Source organism: Bufo gargarizans, chromosome 9 (genome assembly GCF_014858855.1).
Source record: "Bufo gargarizans isolate SCDJY-AF-19 chromosome 9, ASM1485885v1, whole genome shotgun sequence".
NCBI lineage: Eukaryota > Metazoa > Chordata > Amphibia > Anura > Bufonidae > Bufo > Bufo gargarizans.
The window spans coordinates 23,087,512-23,103,380 of NC_058088.1; the positions used below are offsets into that span (position 1 = coordinate 23,087,512).

At 42.2% G+C, this 15,869-nt stretch overlaps 1 protein-coding gene across 1 annotated transcript; it reads left to right on the forward strand.

The window, feature by feature from the left end:
* Positions 1-9,765: 9,765 nt before the first annotated feature.
* Positions 9,766-15,426, forward strand: LOC122919657 (carbohydrate sulfotransferase 6-like). The gene is made up of 2 exons (XM_044268813.1): positions 9,766-9,818; positions 13,818-15,426. Exon 2 carries the CDS (start codon positions 13,831-13,833, stop codon positions 14,998-15,000), a length of 1,170 nt encoding a protein of 389 aa, XP_044124748.1. The 5' UTR covers positions 9,766-9,818; positions 13,818-13,830; the 3' UTR covers positions 15,001-15,426.
* Positions 15,427-15,869: the final 443 nt, after the last annotated feature.

Consider the following 15,869-nt stretch of genomic DNA (forward strand, 5'->3'; position numbering starts at 1 on the left):
TGTAGAGAGACCCAAAGATGCTAGGGATTGCCGCTCAGCCTCCAGGCCACTAGTTGTAGCCTATTGGGGTTGTGATGAGTAAACCCCTTCTGGAGAAGTAGATCTGGACGAGGGGGAATTTTCCAAATTCTCCCCTTGGAAAGGGATATTATGGCTTGTGAAAATCATGTTCTCTGAGGCCAGAAGGAAAGTATCGCTATTACTTCTACTTGATCTTCTTGCACTTTTTTTAGGACTCTCGGAATGAGTGGAATTTGAGGAAACACATATATCAGACCCCTTCTCCAGCTGACTGATAAACTCTCCATTGCCTGAGCCCGGCTGGACTGTTGAATTAAACAAAAATGATTGAGCTTCATGTTCTGTTCTGTTGCCATGGCGTCTAAAGAAGGTCTCCCCATGCAGGTCACAATGTCGCTAAAAACTGACGGATTTAAACTCCATTCTCCCAGGTGTTGTGGAGTTCGGCTGAGTAGATCTGCTAATTGATTCTGAGTTCCCCTTATGTGGACTGCTGAGATGCCCTTTGTATAAGTCTCTGCCCACTCCATCAGGAGAGCACACTCTTTGGACAGACTGTGGCACCTCATACCTCCTTGTTTGTTGACATAGTAAATTGAGGGTAGATTGTCTGACTGTATAATTATTTTGAATCCTAAAAGATGGGATTGAAAATGGAGAAGAGCTAGTCTTACTGCTGTCAATTCTCTCCAGTTGGAGGACATCACTGCCTCTTCTTTTGTCCATCTTTTTTGTACCCATAGACCATCTACATGGGCACCCCAGCCGCAAGAGGAGGCATCTGACGTGAGGATCTTCTGACAATAGGGATTCAGATCTCTGCCTTGTCTCACATGAGGTGATGTCATCCACCATTTCAGGTCCTGGCGAGTTAATGATGATCTTTCTCTCCAACGATTTGTAACCCCTGTCCCAGCTGGAGAGAATATTGGACTGTAGACATCTGATGTGGGCTTTGGCCCAAGGAACAGCTTCTATGGATAACGTTAGAAGACCCAAAACTCTCATTGCCTGACGGATGGAAACCCTGGGGTTGGACAGGAGTTGATGGACCCCTCTTTGAAAAGAAGATATTCTTTGCGGGGATAATTTCAGTGTCATGCACTGAGTTTCCAGCATATAACCCAGGAATTGTATTTGTTGTGACAGCACCAAGGAAGACTTTTCCATGTTTATTAGAAAACCGTGAGATTCGAGTACTTGAATTGCGGTCTGTAGTTGTAGTTTCAGTTGTTGGGCTAAAGCTGCTATCAACAACCAATCGTCAAGATAGGTAAAAATAGGTGATGCCCCTCAGTCTTAGAGCAACTGAAAGGACTACTTAGACTTTCGTAAAAACTCTCAGGGCTGTTATTCCGAACAGAAGGCAGGTAAATTGGAGATGTACAATGCTTTTCATCATCTGGACCAATATTCTCAGAAATCTCCTGTGACGGGGGCGAATCGGAATATGTAGGTATGCATCCACTAGATCTATTGATGCCATGTGATCTCAGTTCTTCAGGGCCTTAACGATAGACTTTATTGATTCCATTTTGAATTCGTCTCCTGTGGGCACCATCTCTAGGGCACCTTTGTGTATAAAATCTTGAATGAGAAGACCAACGACTAGATCTTTTGCACGATTTAGAAGAAAACGATCTGGAGGAAAGCATGCGAATTCTAGGACATAGACATTTTTTACTGTGGAGGTAACCCAAGCATCTGTGGATGTGAGAGACCAGGCTGAAGAGAATAGTTTTAGTCTGACGCCAACTTTCGGCTGAAGCCTGGCGTCATTGCTCCGAGGACTTTTGACTAGATCTTTTCTTGAGCTCAGGTTTTGTTTGATTGCCACAAAATCTCCTTTGCCTAGAAAATTGTGGCCTTTTTCTAAATCTAGGAGATCTTCTCCTCTGTGGATGGTAGGACCTTAAAAATGGCTTCTTCTTTGATTCTGGAAAAACTGCTCCTTTCCCCTCATTCAGAGTCTCAAGAATCTTTTCTAGCTGAGGGCCAAACAGTAAGGTAGGTTGAAATGGAAGATTAAAGGAGTGCTTTTTAGATAAAACATCTCCAGGTCACTGTTTGATCCAGAGCGCTGTCCATGCAGCATTAGAGAGCGCCAAGGAGTTTGCTGAAAATTTCATATCGAGAGGGGCATCATTCCAAAAGAATAAGATGCGGCTTTCATCAGAGGAAGGCTTTTTAAAATTTCATCTCTGGCAACTCCTTCTTCTAGATCATAAGACAGCTGAGATAACGAGATTCTTAAAGACCTGGTTGTAGGTGCCGAAGACATGGCGGCGACACAAACGGCTGATGTAGAGGCATAGTCTTTTTTCAACAAAGTTAACATTTTCCTATTGCAGTACGCAGCCCTGCAGGGTAGTGCGATAGTGAGGTCACGGTTACTTAGGCAAACGAGGGTTGCTCTGGGTTACTCACAGTTCCTTGGAAGCTCCTGGGCAGGCGTACGGCAGTGATGGAGAGGCTGGCACAGGGGTCCTCTGGGGCACTCTCTGTGTATAGGGACCAGGCCTGATGGTGGGTGAGGTGCCCTGGATGTTGCAGGTTTGTTTAATGTGCCGGTGGCAAGATCCCTTTAAGATTGGTGACGCCAGTGCCTGTAACGGTGGCACACCGATTTATAGTCGTAATAATTGAGGAACACGATGTTGTGGTGAACCAAAACTTCCTTTTACTGGAAACAGTCAACTTTATACATTCTGGGTTCAGTTCCACATAGCAGTAGCAATAATAAGCAGGTTTTCATAAACAGCAGGCACAATGTTCTTGCAAGATACTCAGAGGGTAAAAACACTTACAGAACAGGCTGCACTTTTCCTCAGAAATCCTGTGCACTATTCCTCAGAACTCCTGTCTGTCTTTAATCCCAAGGCCCGTATGCCCTAATGCTGGCTTTATCCTTGGTAGAAAAACTTCCTCAGGTATATATCCTTGTTTTTCCAAATAATCCTTCTGCCCTTCAGCTCTCTTGTCTGGCTGGGATACTGGCTCTGCTCTGCTTTGTTATGGGAACTTGGTTTCTCAGGAGGCAAACCCTTCTCCTGGTGGCAATTAGAAGCCTGGGCTATCTAACTGCATGTCAGAGCCTGCATCTCAGCTCCTCTCTGGCTAAAGTGTCTTCTTGCTTCTGACTCTGCACACAGACTGACGCTGTCCTGTCTGGGCCTAAATATATGTATTAAGGGTTCCCTAGCTCCCTCTACTGTCTAGGAGGAGGAACTACACCCTAACAGGCCTGGTACACAGAAAACAGGGGAAATGCACATAAATAACATAGCAATGTACATTAAAATGCAATGCAAAATACGATGCCACTGTTCCACAGGAGGTGGAGAACAATGTGGCCCAATCGACCCTTGTGTAGTGCCCACATTTACCTAGTGGGACACTACACTATCTATGGGATCTTTAATAAGGGATGCTTAATCCGAAGGGAATATCGCTTTTTATATAAGCGAGAAACTGCTAAATCAACTTTTGGCACTGAGGCACACTCAGACAAAAATCTGTCATCCAACCTAGAGATTTCAACCTGGATCCTGGACCAGATTTTTTATCAGGCCTATCCCAGTCCTGTTTAATCCATTTATTTAGGACAGGATGCCCAGGAAAAAAATTCCCTTTAGTTTTTGGAAAATAAAAGAGCTTGTCTGATTTAGTTTTTCTAGAGGCATCTTTATCAATCTCTAATGTACGTTTTACTGCTTTAAGCAGATCAGGAAATGTATCTTTATGAAAAATAAAATGTTTATTTGGATCACACTCATAGGAGGAGTCAGAACACACTTCACCCTCAGACGGGCCTTCACTCTCAGAAGAGGAGGAGATCCGCTGAGGTGGAGGAGGTTTGTCTGCAAGCCTTGGCCTTTTGTTTGCTGATTTGAATTCCTCAAACACAGAAGTGAGTTGTTCTTTAAACCATAATAAAAAGTTCATATTTCCAGACTGAGTAGATGTAGTAGAAGACAAGCAATCAGTGCAGACATTGGTAGATAATTCATCCGGCAGGGGTTGCTGACATTTTTGACATTAACGGTGTCTAGATTTTCTTTTCCTCTTATTGGATTCCTCTTGAGAGGCAGACATCTGCTAGCTAAACACAAACAGAGAGGTTAGAGCTGAAGACCTTAAGTGTTATATATGTCTATATATTAACTGTCCTCGTACACCGCTATGTGTATGACAGTCCCAGCATCCCCTAGGATGTGAAATATAACGGGGAAAGACCACTTCCTCTCAGAAGTCCAATCTGATATCACCAGAAAGAGTGCATTGAGACACAAAACAGCTGACCCCCAATGCGCAAGCATATCAGACACAATGCTGCTGACTAGGGAAGGAAAAAAACTGCAAAGTTAGGTGTTTTGGAAATAGACCGCTTAACATAAAAAATTACATGCACCAAATATATATATATAAATATCATACATATCAGTCTGTAATAGACTAAACATGGAAGTCCAAACAGTTTGACCCCGGATCCCCCAGGAACCACCATACTTACATTAGTAAGCAGTGGGTGAAGCGGTCTGGCTGAGCGCGCTGGCACTGAAGTTAAGTAGTTGAACTTCCGGTCTGTGTTACCTCAGGCGGCGGGTACGCACTACAAGCTCCCCACAGCCCTCTGCGCACGCACCTGCCCAATTTTGCCGAGGCCAATATGTCGATCTGATACCTAGAGAAATAAAAAATACATGTGTTACCCTATATAGCCTTCTGATTGGTGTTAATTAATGCAAAAACACAAATGCAATCGCACTCTGCAACCAGCACTCTGCCCTGCCTCTATGCTGGATGTTGAATAAGGCATTGGTGTACATTTTGGCCAAAGCGTAATAAGCCACTCACCACGTCAAGGTCGCCTCCATGAGTGGTCCCTAACACTAGTTCCTACCTGTTATGGGCCATGACAGCCACACAAAGTCCAGGGAGCGCAGGTACAGCTCCAGGAGAAGTATATAGTGGGCTCAGCATGCATGTTGGTACTTGCATCCCTGGATTCGATGGAAGCTATTATGGCCCCGGACGGGGTTAAAAGCAGAGTGTACCTGGCGTGCATGCTGTACCTGTGCTCCCTGGACTTTGTGTGGCTGTCATGGCCCATAAAAGGTAGGAACTAGTGTTAGGGACCACTCATAGAGGCGACCTTGACGTGGTGAGTGGCTTATTACGCTTTGGCCAAAATGTACACCAATGCCTCATTCAACATCCAGCATAGAGGCAGGGCAGGGTGCTGGTTGCAGAGTGCGATTGCATTTGTGTTTTTGCGTTTGTATGTGTATTTCGCCATAGCAATCTGCAGCTGCATACAGGGTTGTGCTGACTGAACCCCCCACATTTTTTTCTTTGGTGTTAATCAATGTTTATTGCTTTCTAATGTCTCTATCTCGGTTGTACCTAGGGGACTTAACCCTTTAGGGACAAGGACGATCAGGAGCACCGATATTCAGCTGAGCGCTGGGCCTCAGCAGTAGCTATAACAGCCTATATATTGGTAACACTTCCTATGTATGCTTCCAAATAACAGCTATGTTATCAATAGACACCCTGTATCTGATGAAAACTTGCAGAACTTGTGATGATACGTAACTGTATTTAGTAATATCCACACTCATATTCCAGATTTCATATGAATATGCTCCAGTTTACTGAATCATATAATATGTCTTGTAGCACAGAGTAAAATAAACTTAAAGGGGTCGTCTCACTTCAGTAAATAGAATTTATAATGTAGAGGAAGTTAATACAAGTCACTTACTAATGTATTGTGATTTTCCATATTGCCTCCTTTACTGGCTGGATTCATTTTTCCATCCCATTATACACTGCTCGTTTCCACGATTATGACCACCTTGCAATCCAGCAGCAGTGGCCATGCTTGCACACTATTGGAAAAGTGCCACCCTAACTGGTGGCTGGGACCATGGAAGTGTACATAGGCCACCACTGATGGATTGCAGGGATTACAGCCACCTCTGCAGCGCATGCGTGACTATGCACACTCCCATGAACCCGGACACTCGAGAGATCAGAACTTTTTCAAAAAATGTGCAGTCACAACCGTGGAAAAGAACAGTGTATAATGGGATGGGAAAATGAATAAAAACAGCAAAGTAGGCAATATGGAGAATCACAATACATTAGGAAGTGCCATGTATTTGCTAAAGTGAGATAACCCATTTAACCACTAATTCTCTAGATGTGTTTTGGGAGCCCCATAGTCTCCTTCCTCAGTAGAATATCTATCTAGAGTATTTGTCCTTCATATAACTATCTCACTATATCTATCTATGTAATATCTATCTCTCTCTCTCTCTATTTAATATCTATCTACAGTGCCTTGCAAAAGTATTCACCCCCCCCCTGACTTTTTTCGTGTTTTGTTACATTACAGCCTTAGGTTCAATGTTTTGTTAATCTGAATTTTATGTGATGGATCAGAACACAATAGTTTAAGTCGGTGAAGTGAAATAAGAAAAATATATAAATAAAACTATTGTTTAGAAATTGAAAACAGAAAATTGGCCTGTGCGTATGTATTCACCCCCTTTGTTTGGAAGCCCATATAAAGCTCTGGTGCAACCAATTACCTTCAGAAGTCACATAATTAGTCAAATGATGTCACCTGTGTGCAATCTAAGTGTCACATGATCTGTCATTACATATACACAACTTTTTTAAAAGGCCACAGAGGCTGCAACACCTAAGCAAGAGGCATCACTAACCAAACACTGCCATGAAGACCAAGGAACTCTCCAAACAAGTAAGGGACAATGTTGTTGAGAAGTACAAGTCAGGGTTAGTGTAACGGATCTCCTGGCACCCCGACCGGGTACCTCCGTCGATGGATGCTCCTAGTGCTTCCCGAGGACTCCAAGCACTCCACTTGACACCGTAAGCACTGCAGACCCCACGAACCGCCGAAGCTTGGCTGAGGTCTCACCGTCTCCTACCCACCCTGGACCTACGACAAGGCTCCAGGCTGCAGTGGGTGAACCTCTCCTAAATCCAGAGAGCAGGAACAGCTCTAACAAGAGCTAGGAGTTATAGCCAGGGGAGTATGCAGCGTATAGCAATCCCCATACACATGAGACGAGGCTCTATGTTAAATGTAAAACAGGAACTCTTTATTGAACACACAAGCATTGACTTATATACACATTTTCCAACAAGGGTACCACCCCCGTGGACCTGGTTGGGAACTGAGGACATGATATAGCAGCCAAGCCTTTACAGTTTAAACACAAAAACTAACCCTATTCAACAAACACGCTGGCATTGTCTGTGACGCAATTAACAAACACAACATGCAAGCAGACATCTTCACCCCCTCCATAATGAATGAATAGGGACAGTGGAGACACATGTGATGGGATTATCTCCTGAGTGTATCATATGGTGATCTACTCAACTAGGAGTCGGCTGCTATTATAATCAACTATCTTAATCCCATCACTAACACAATCAGTGCAGAGTTAACCCTTTTTGATGTTGCTGAATCCACACCATGCCTTTTTACTGGGCAATAGGAAATATGTGGCATATAAATTACACACATAAATCAGGGTTCAGAGTTCCTTGTAACCCCAAAAGGTCTTAGGGGGTCTCCATAGTTCTCAGTCCATAGTCTGTAGGAAGGAGGCTGGCCCTCAGTCTTCTCCAGCAGCCCCAGTGACGGTTCAGTCCGTCACATTAGGTTATAAAAAAATATCCCAATCTTTGATGATCCCCAGGAGCACCATCAAATCTATCATAGCCAAATAGAAAGAACATGGCACAACATCAAACCTGCCAAGAGACGGCTGCCCACCAAAACTCACAGACCGGGCAAGGAGGGCATTAATCAGAGAGGCAGCACAGTGACCTAAGGTAACCCTGGAGGAGCTGCAGAGTTCCACAGCAGAGACTGGAGGATCTGTACATAGGAGGACAATAATCCGTACGCTCCATAGAGTTGGGCTTCATGGCAGAGTGGCCAGAAGAAAGCCATTACTTTCAGCTAAAAACAAAAGAGCACGTTGTGAGTGAAAAGGCCTATGGGAGACTCCCAAAATGTATGGAGGAAGGTGCTCTGGTCTGATGAGACTAAAATTGAACTTTTTGTCCATCAAAGAAAACGCTATGTCTGGTGCAAACCCAACACATCACATCAACCAAAGAACACCATCCCCACAGTGAGACATGGTGGTGGCAGCATCCTGCTGGGAGGATGGGACTGGGAAACTGGTCAGAGTTGAGGGAAAGATGGATGGTGCAAAATACTGAGATATATTTCTGGAGTGTAATAATATTACAGGCTATAGCTACTAGAGAGGGGTCGTTGATCCAGAGAGTTATTCTGATTGCCTGATTGGAGTCAGGAAGGAATTTTTTATTCCCCTAAAGTGGGGAAAATTGGCTTCTACCTCACAGTTTTTTTTTTTCCTTCCTCTGGATCAACTCGTAGGATAACAGGCCGAACTGGATGGACAATTGTCTTTTTTTCGGCCTTATGTACTATATGTTACTAAAACCTGCCCCACTCTGTGTATGATCTGAGGCTAGGACGGACGTTCACCTTCCAGCAGGACAATGAACCCAAACACACGGCTAAAGCAACACTTGACTGGTTTAAGGGGAAACATATAAATGTGTTGGAACGGCCGAGTCACAGCCCAGATCTCAATCCAATAGAACATCGGTGGTACAACGTAAAGATTGCTGTTCACAAGTGCAAACATCCAACTTGAAGGAGCTGGAGGAGTTCTGTAAGGAGGAATGGGCAAAAATCCCAGTAGTAAGATGTGGCAACTGCTCATAGAGCAGGAATCAGCAACCTTCGGCACTCCAGCTGCTGTGAAACTACAACTCCCAGCATGCAAACATGCTCGCCTGCTCTTCTTACTCCCATGGAAGTGAATGAAGCATTCTGGGAGTAGTAGTTGCTGGAGTGCGGGAGGTTGCTGATCCCTGTCATAGAGACTTATCCAAAACGACTTGGAGATGTGATTGCCGCAAAAGGTGGCTCTACAAAGTATTGACTTTAGGGTGGGGGGGTGAAGAGTTATGCACATTGAGTTTTTCTGTTATTTTGTCCTATTTGTTGTTTGCTTCACAATAAAAAAAAATATGAGGCACCAAAACATGAAAAAAGTCAAGGGGGGGGGGGGTGAATACTTTTGCAAGGCACTGTGTCTATCTTTCTGTCTATCTAGTATATCTATCTATCTATTTAAAGGCTATGTAGACCTTTGGAGTCAATTTTTTTATGATTGCATTTAACTTATTGGCTAAAAATCATATTTTTTAATTGGCCTATATTAAAAAATATTGAGTTGTTAAGTTACAAAGGGTTAACTGTTTTTCTAGCTGTGTGACTGGTACTTTTCACTTTGTGCAGATCTAATAAACCTTATCTCTAGACTACTATGAGGTCATAAACATTTATTTAAGCCACATTCTTAACCGTAAGGTAAGAAGTGAGCGACAATGAGTGTTTATAATGTCTGAGAGCAGAGATAAGGAGTCCAAAAACGTATAAAAAGGGGGTTTAGGGTCATTATTCCTATCAATGTGGCGAGATTGCGTACTCCGTTCTATTCTCTACACAGAGAGATTACGCGTGTTCTCAGTGCGATCTACATGTTGTAACAAAATTTTTAGTAATGAGGTATATAAAAAATTTGAGGATATGACGTGGAGATAAATACCGCCCATACCCGAAAGGGAAACTGAAACGCCCCAGACGAAGCAGCAGCGAAACCCGGGCATTATCATATGTTTTATGTGATGTTCAAGATTACGATCTTGTAAGTATAACAAAGTAGTATGAACCATTTTACATGCCGGTCTGTGCTGTGTCGATACTGTTTTTGAAGGTTTGAGAAAACATATCCACTACTGCTCGTTGGTTCAGAGACTAAGAAGCTGCGAAGGAGGAAGGATAAGGAGGAGATTGGAGGAAGCAGCATAAAAAGAACTAGTGATTTCTGTGTTATCCCTAAGTTTTCCTTTTATTGTAGCGTAGACCCTAACCCCCCTTTTTATACGTTTTTGGACTGAAAGAAGTTGGGATCTACTTCCACAAAGGGACTACAGCTGATACCAGCACGTAATCCAATACACAAAATAGACTTGTATAAGAGATAAGGAGTCCGTCTGCTCCTCAGGTGATGGAAAAGACAAAAAGTCCACAGGCAGCTAGTAGAGCATGTGAGCTCTGTACATAAAAGGGATTCCATATTGTTAATAAAAAAATATTTTTAGCTCAAAATAAGTTAAATGCAATAATAAAAAAAATTGCCCCCAAAGGTATACATAGACTTTAAGCAATAGATTAAACAGTTTGAAAATTGTGACTATTCTGTAAAGTGCCATTTTGTATGCTTATATAAAACAGCCAGTGTGCCGAAAATAAAGGAGAGGTGTTACTGCTCTTATTACCTGGTGGACCTAACCCATACCTCCCCACTTTAGAAAAGTAGGAAGAGGAATACAGTAATATGCCCAGTAAAGAGCCCCTTACAGTAATATGCCCAATCTTTCCCCCTCACAGTACTATGCCCAGGATTGTGACCCCTTCACAGGTAGTAAAAAAACTAACAAACTCCACATACTCACCTCACTCCGCAGCAGCACCAGCAGCAGGCTCCTCCCCCTGCCCAGACCTGCAGTGTAGAGCCCAGACAGGGAGAAGAAATGATGCAGCAGGGAGCCAACGGATGGCTCTTGCTTCATCATTACAGGCAGCAGGGACAGCTGCCAGAGAGAGGGACATACAGTTGCAAGAAAAAGTATGTGAACCCTTTGGAATGATATGGATTTCTCCACAAATGGGTCATAAAATGTGACTGATCTTCATCTAAGTCACAACAATAGACAATCACAGTCTGCTTAACCTAATAACACACAAAGAATTAAATGTTACCATGTTTTTATTGAACACACCATGTAAACATTCACAGTGCAGGTGGAAAAAGTATGTGAACCCCTCGACTAATGACATCTGCAAGAGTTAATTGGAGTGAGGTGTCAGCCAACTAGAGTCCAATCAATGAGATGAGATTGGAGGTGTTGGTTACAGCTGCCCTGCCCTATAAAAAACACACACCAGTTCTGGGTTTGCTTTTCACAAGAAGCATTGCCTGATGTGAATGATGCCTCGCACAAAAGAGCTCTCAGAAGACCTACGATTAAGAATTGTTGACTTGCATAAAGCTGGAAAGGGTTATAAAAGTATCTCCAAAAGCCTTGCTGTTCATCAGTCCACGGTAAGACAAATTGTCTATAAATGGAGAAAGTTCAGCACTGCTGCTACTCTCCCTAGGAGTGGCCGTCCTGTAAAGATGACTGCAAGAGCACAGCGCAGACTGCTCAATGAGGTGAAGAAGAATCCTAGAGTGTCAGCTAAAGACTTACAGAAGTCTCTGGCATATGCTAACATCCCTGTTAGCGAATCTACGATACGTAAAACACTAAACAAGAATGGATTTCATGGCAGGATACCACACAGGAAGCCACTGCTGTCCAAAAAAACCATTGCTGCACGTTTACAGTTTTCACAAGAGGACCTGGATGTTCCACAGCAGTACTGGCAAAATATTCTGTGGACAGATGAAACCAAAGTTGAGTTGTTTGGAAGAAACACACAACACTATGTGTGGAGAAAAAGAGGCACAGCACACCAACATCAAAACCTAAAACAGTATGGTGGTGGGGCATCATGGTTTGGGGCTGCTTTGCTGCGTCAGGGCCTGGACCGATTGCTATTATCAAAGGAAAAATGAATTCCCAAGTTTATCAAGACATTTTGCAGGAGAACTTAAGGCCATCTGTCCACCAGCTGAAGCTCAACAGAAGATGGGTGTTGCAACAGGACAACGACCCAAATCATAGAAGTAAATCAACAGAATGGCTTAAACAGAAGAAAATCCGCCTTCTGGAGTGGCCCAGTCAGAGTCCTGACCTCAATCCGATTGAGATGCTGTGGCCTGACCTCAAGAAAGCGATTCACACCAGACATCCCAAGAATATTGCTGAACTGAAACAGTTCTGTAAAGAGGAATGGTCAAGAATTACTCCTGACCGTTGTGCACGTCTGATCTGCAACTACAGGAAACGTTTGGTGGAAGTTATTGCTGCCAAAGGAGGTTCAACCAGTTATTAAATCCAAGGGTTCACATACTTTTTCCACCTGCCCTGTGAATGTTTACATGGTGTGTGCAATAAAAACATGGTAACATTTAATTCTGTGTGTTATTAGTTTAAGCCGACTGTGATTGTCTATTGTCCATTTTATGACCAATTTGTGCAGAAATCAATATCATTCCAAAGGGTTCACATACTTTTTCTTGCAACTGTACCTCCCCCTTATCGGGACTGCGGGACAGCAACTGAAATCCAGGACTGTCATGCTGGATCTGGGAGGGTTGGGGGGTACGCCTAAACTGCCTCTTTCTGCCATCCTAGGACTTGTTAATTTGCCTAAATCCTTAGAACTCTCATCCTCAGCCTCACAACTGCCTACTCGTCTGTGAAGATGAAGCACCAAATGTACATGCCGCGACCCCCGCTACTGTATGTGATGACTACCATCATCGCTCATTGCCATACAGATTCATTGTTTCTGGGCAGCAGAGTGTTTGGACATTACAATCCGCTGCCCAGAAATGACAATTTAGGTGCAAGAAAGATTTGTTTTGCTCGTTTATCAGTAGTGATGAGCGGGAGGGGCAATATTAGAATTTGCAATATTTCGCGAATATGAGGTAGAATATTCATCATATATTTGCGAATATTGTATTCGAGATTAAATCTGCAATGTAAAAATCGCGTAAATTTTTTTTCGTGATTGCAAAAAATCTGCAATGTAAGAATTGCATAATGCAAAGTGGGTCAAAAACTAATATATAGCATTATAGAATATAGTGCTATATATTCGTTTTTAGAATATTCAGCATTTTTTTTCCATCTGAAGTCATGATTCCTCCCTGCTTAAGTTGCTTGTGGGCCAATGACTCATTGGCCCACAAGCAAGAAGCAGGGAGGAATCGTGTTTTTAGATGGAAAAAAATTACAAATATTCGATATAACGAATATATTGCACTGTATTCAAAATATTCGTGAATTCTCAAAGTTGCGATATTCGCGATAAATATTTGTAATTCGAATATATGCGCTCACTCAACGCTATTCATCAGGTGATCTGCAGCATCTTTCCAGGGGGTAGATTATCAGGAACGAGCGTTCATATGAATGTTCATCCTCGATAATCAGGCCAATCCACCTATAATCAAATGGCTACTGTCGCATGTGTAACTTTACCCTGTGATAAACATAACCCATCTAGAAATCCTATTCCTCTCACCAACTATAAATATAAAGAAGGTTGTCCATAGAAGACAGGATTAGCAAGTTCATTCTGCTACATAACAGAGCAATATCTGACCAGGCTTTATTGCCTTCAATTGTTAATGAAAAACTGGAGTCCACATTTATGGTCTCTATAATGCACAGAGCTGCAGCCGTTGTGGTGGAGAACGTCATGCATTTCATAAAAAGTTACTTATTGCTGATTTTTTTGTGTGCAAATTTTGTTTGATGTTCTGGTCTCTTCAGTTTAATAAATCTTTGTTTTTGTGTTTTTTTTTCCCCACCCTGAATTTTCACCTCCTTTGCCTTCTTATCTATTTCTTTTTTCTTCTTTAATGTTTTCTTGTGTTCATGGTTTTCTCAACATGTTTGTCATTTAACTAATTCTCGTGCCTTGTTTATCTCATCGTCTTTTCTTTGCTTTCCACGACCCCTAGAAGCTTCTAGACAATGTCTTCACGATTGCAGTTCATCTCCTTATTATTCTTTATGTCTTTTTTCCTGTTGTATGTTTTTCATTTTCTGTCCAGCAAATCCCCTTCTTGTTACACCTCCACTTTTAAAGCAAGACGTGTCCATGTCCTCCTTCTCTCTTCTTGGAGATCTGGCTCTTCATTTCTTGGACAGATCTTCAATCACCACAATGATGTCTTCTACATTTATGAACCTGGTCATGCCGTATGGATGAAGTTGCAGGGAGAGAGTTCCGAACTTCTACACTATCCACTGAGAGATGTCCTGCATTCTCTCTTCAACTGTGATGTGACACCCTTCCGCCATTACCTTCCAAAGGAAGGAAAGTACATTAATGATATGAGGTTTTTTGCAGAAAGTCAAGCTCTTTGTATCCCCCCAGCTTGCTCATCTTTTATACCATCTGAGGGCTATGATAGGAGAAAATGTCTTCACCGCTGTGTAAACAATTCTATGGATAGAGCAGAAGAAGCCTGTCGGATGTATTCTCATGTGGTGATGAAAACAGTAAGAGTCCTGGATCTTTCCACCATTTTTCCTCTTTTAGAGGACCCTTATCTCAATTTCCGAATTATCCATCTGGTGAGGGACCCCCGAGCAGTTGCCTTATCAAGGAAGGGATTTCCACTTATCACCGACGACCATATTTTACTTAATAACGAAGGTTTTTCCAAGGACAAAAATTATACAATAAGCAATGTCATGGCCAAGACTTGTAAAGCTCAGGTTGACATTACTAGACTGGCCAGAACATCTAAATCCTTGAATGGTCGCTATATGGTCATCCGTCATGAAGATCTGGCAAAAAACCCAGTTGAAAGTGTAAGAAAAATGTTTGATTTTGCTGAGCTTGAACTAACAGAACACACGAGACAATGGATTTATAACATCACCCATGTAGAGGTTCAGGAGGGGAGTGATTTATTAACCTTCTCAAGAGTGTCCTCAAAGGTTATCGAGAAATGGAGAACTGATGCCGATTTCAATTTTGTTCACCAAATTCAACTTGTGTGCAAGGGAGCTATGAGAGAGTTCGGTTATTTTCCGGTAAGATCCAGGAAGGCTCAGCTAAATAAGTCTGTAGCGGTAATAATGGGAAACTGGTCTCAGACTGAGCAAGTAAAGTCACCAGTAAAGATAAGATAAAAATTTAGCTTAAGAACCTAAATAATATTATACAAAAAGACTACAAAATATTACATTTATGTATGTAACATATAAGATTATTACCATGTCAGAGGTGCAAACTATAAAGTCTCGTTACATATTTTATTACATTTTGTCCTGTAAACTTTGTAACCTAACAACGCTTTGAACTAATCTCAACCACACATTGTGGAAATTTTCCTCGCAGAAATTCAACTGCAGAGGGATCTTCAAATCCACAGAACATCAATTTATGTTGTGGACAAGTCGCTAATTTGTTGCAGATTTTTATACTGTGTTCAATGCGGAAGTCAAAATTCACTTACAAAATCCAGTTGTTGGGAGTTTTGCTACATATTTATCGTCTTTATGTCCATGTGCAGTACTATGAAGTATGTAAAAGGAGTGTCTTTGTGAAACTACACTTTTACCAGAATGACATAATGTTACATTTGCATAAACCATAATAAATATCAAACAGAACCGTTCCTGTTTTTTTCCCAATGGATGTGAACTTGCTGGCACGGAATGTATTTGACACATTAGTGAATGAGATCATAGCAATAGCTGTCGGGGCTGAAGAAAGTGCCAGGTATTTCACAAAAGAATGATTTATAACCCTTATTAACTTTCATAGTGTCAGATAAAACAACAAGGAAGAACAGAAACATTTCCCAGTTTCCAGAGTTTACAGTAAAACTTACAATAAAAAAACATCACATTAAGAAGCATAAATCTGAAAATTACAGACACTATGGGGATATGTACTAACAGAAATACATCTATATTAGGCATATTTTTGGCACAGATTGCGGCACAAACGTTCTTTGCGCCGCAATCTGCGACTTTTCCCTGCTCACGCCAGGTCT

Bases quoted from the DNA above. Each gene is read 5' to 3' on its own strand.
- LOC122919657 (XM_044268813.1), top strand. From the start codon at position 13,831: ATGTCTTCACGATTGCAGTTCATCTCCTTATTATTCTTTATGTCTTTT.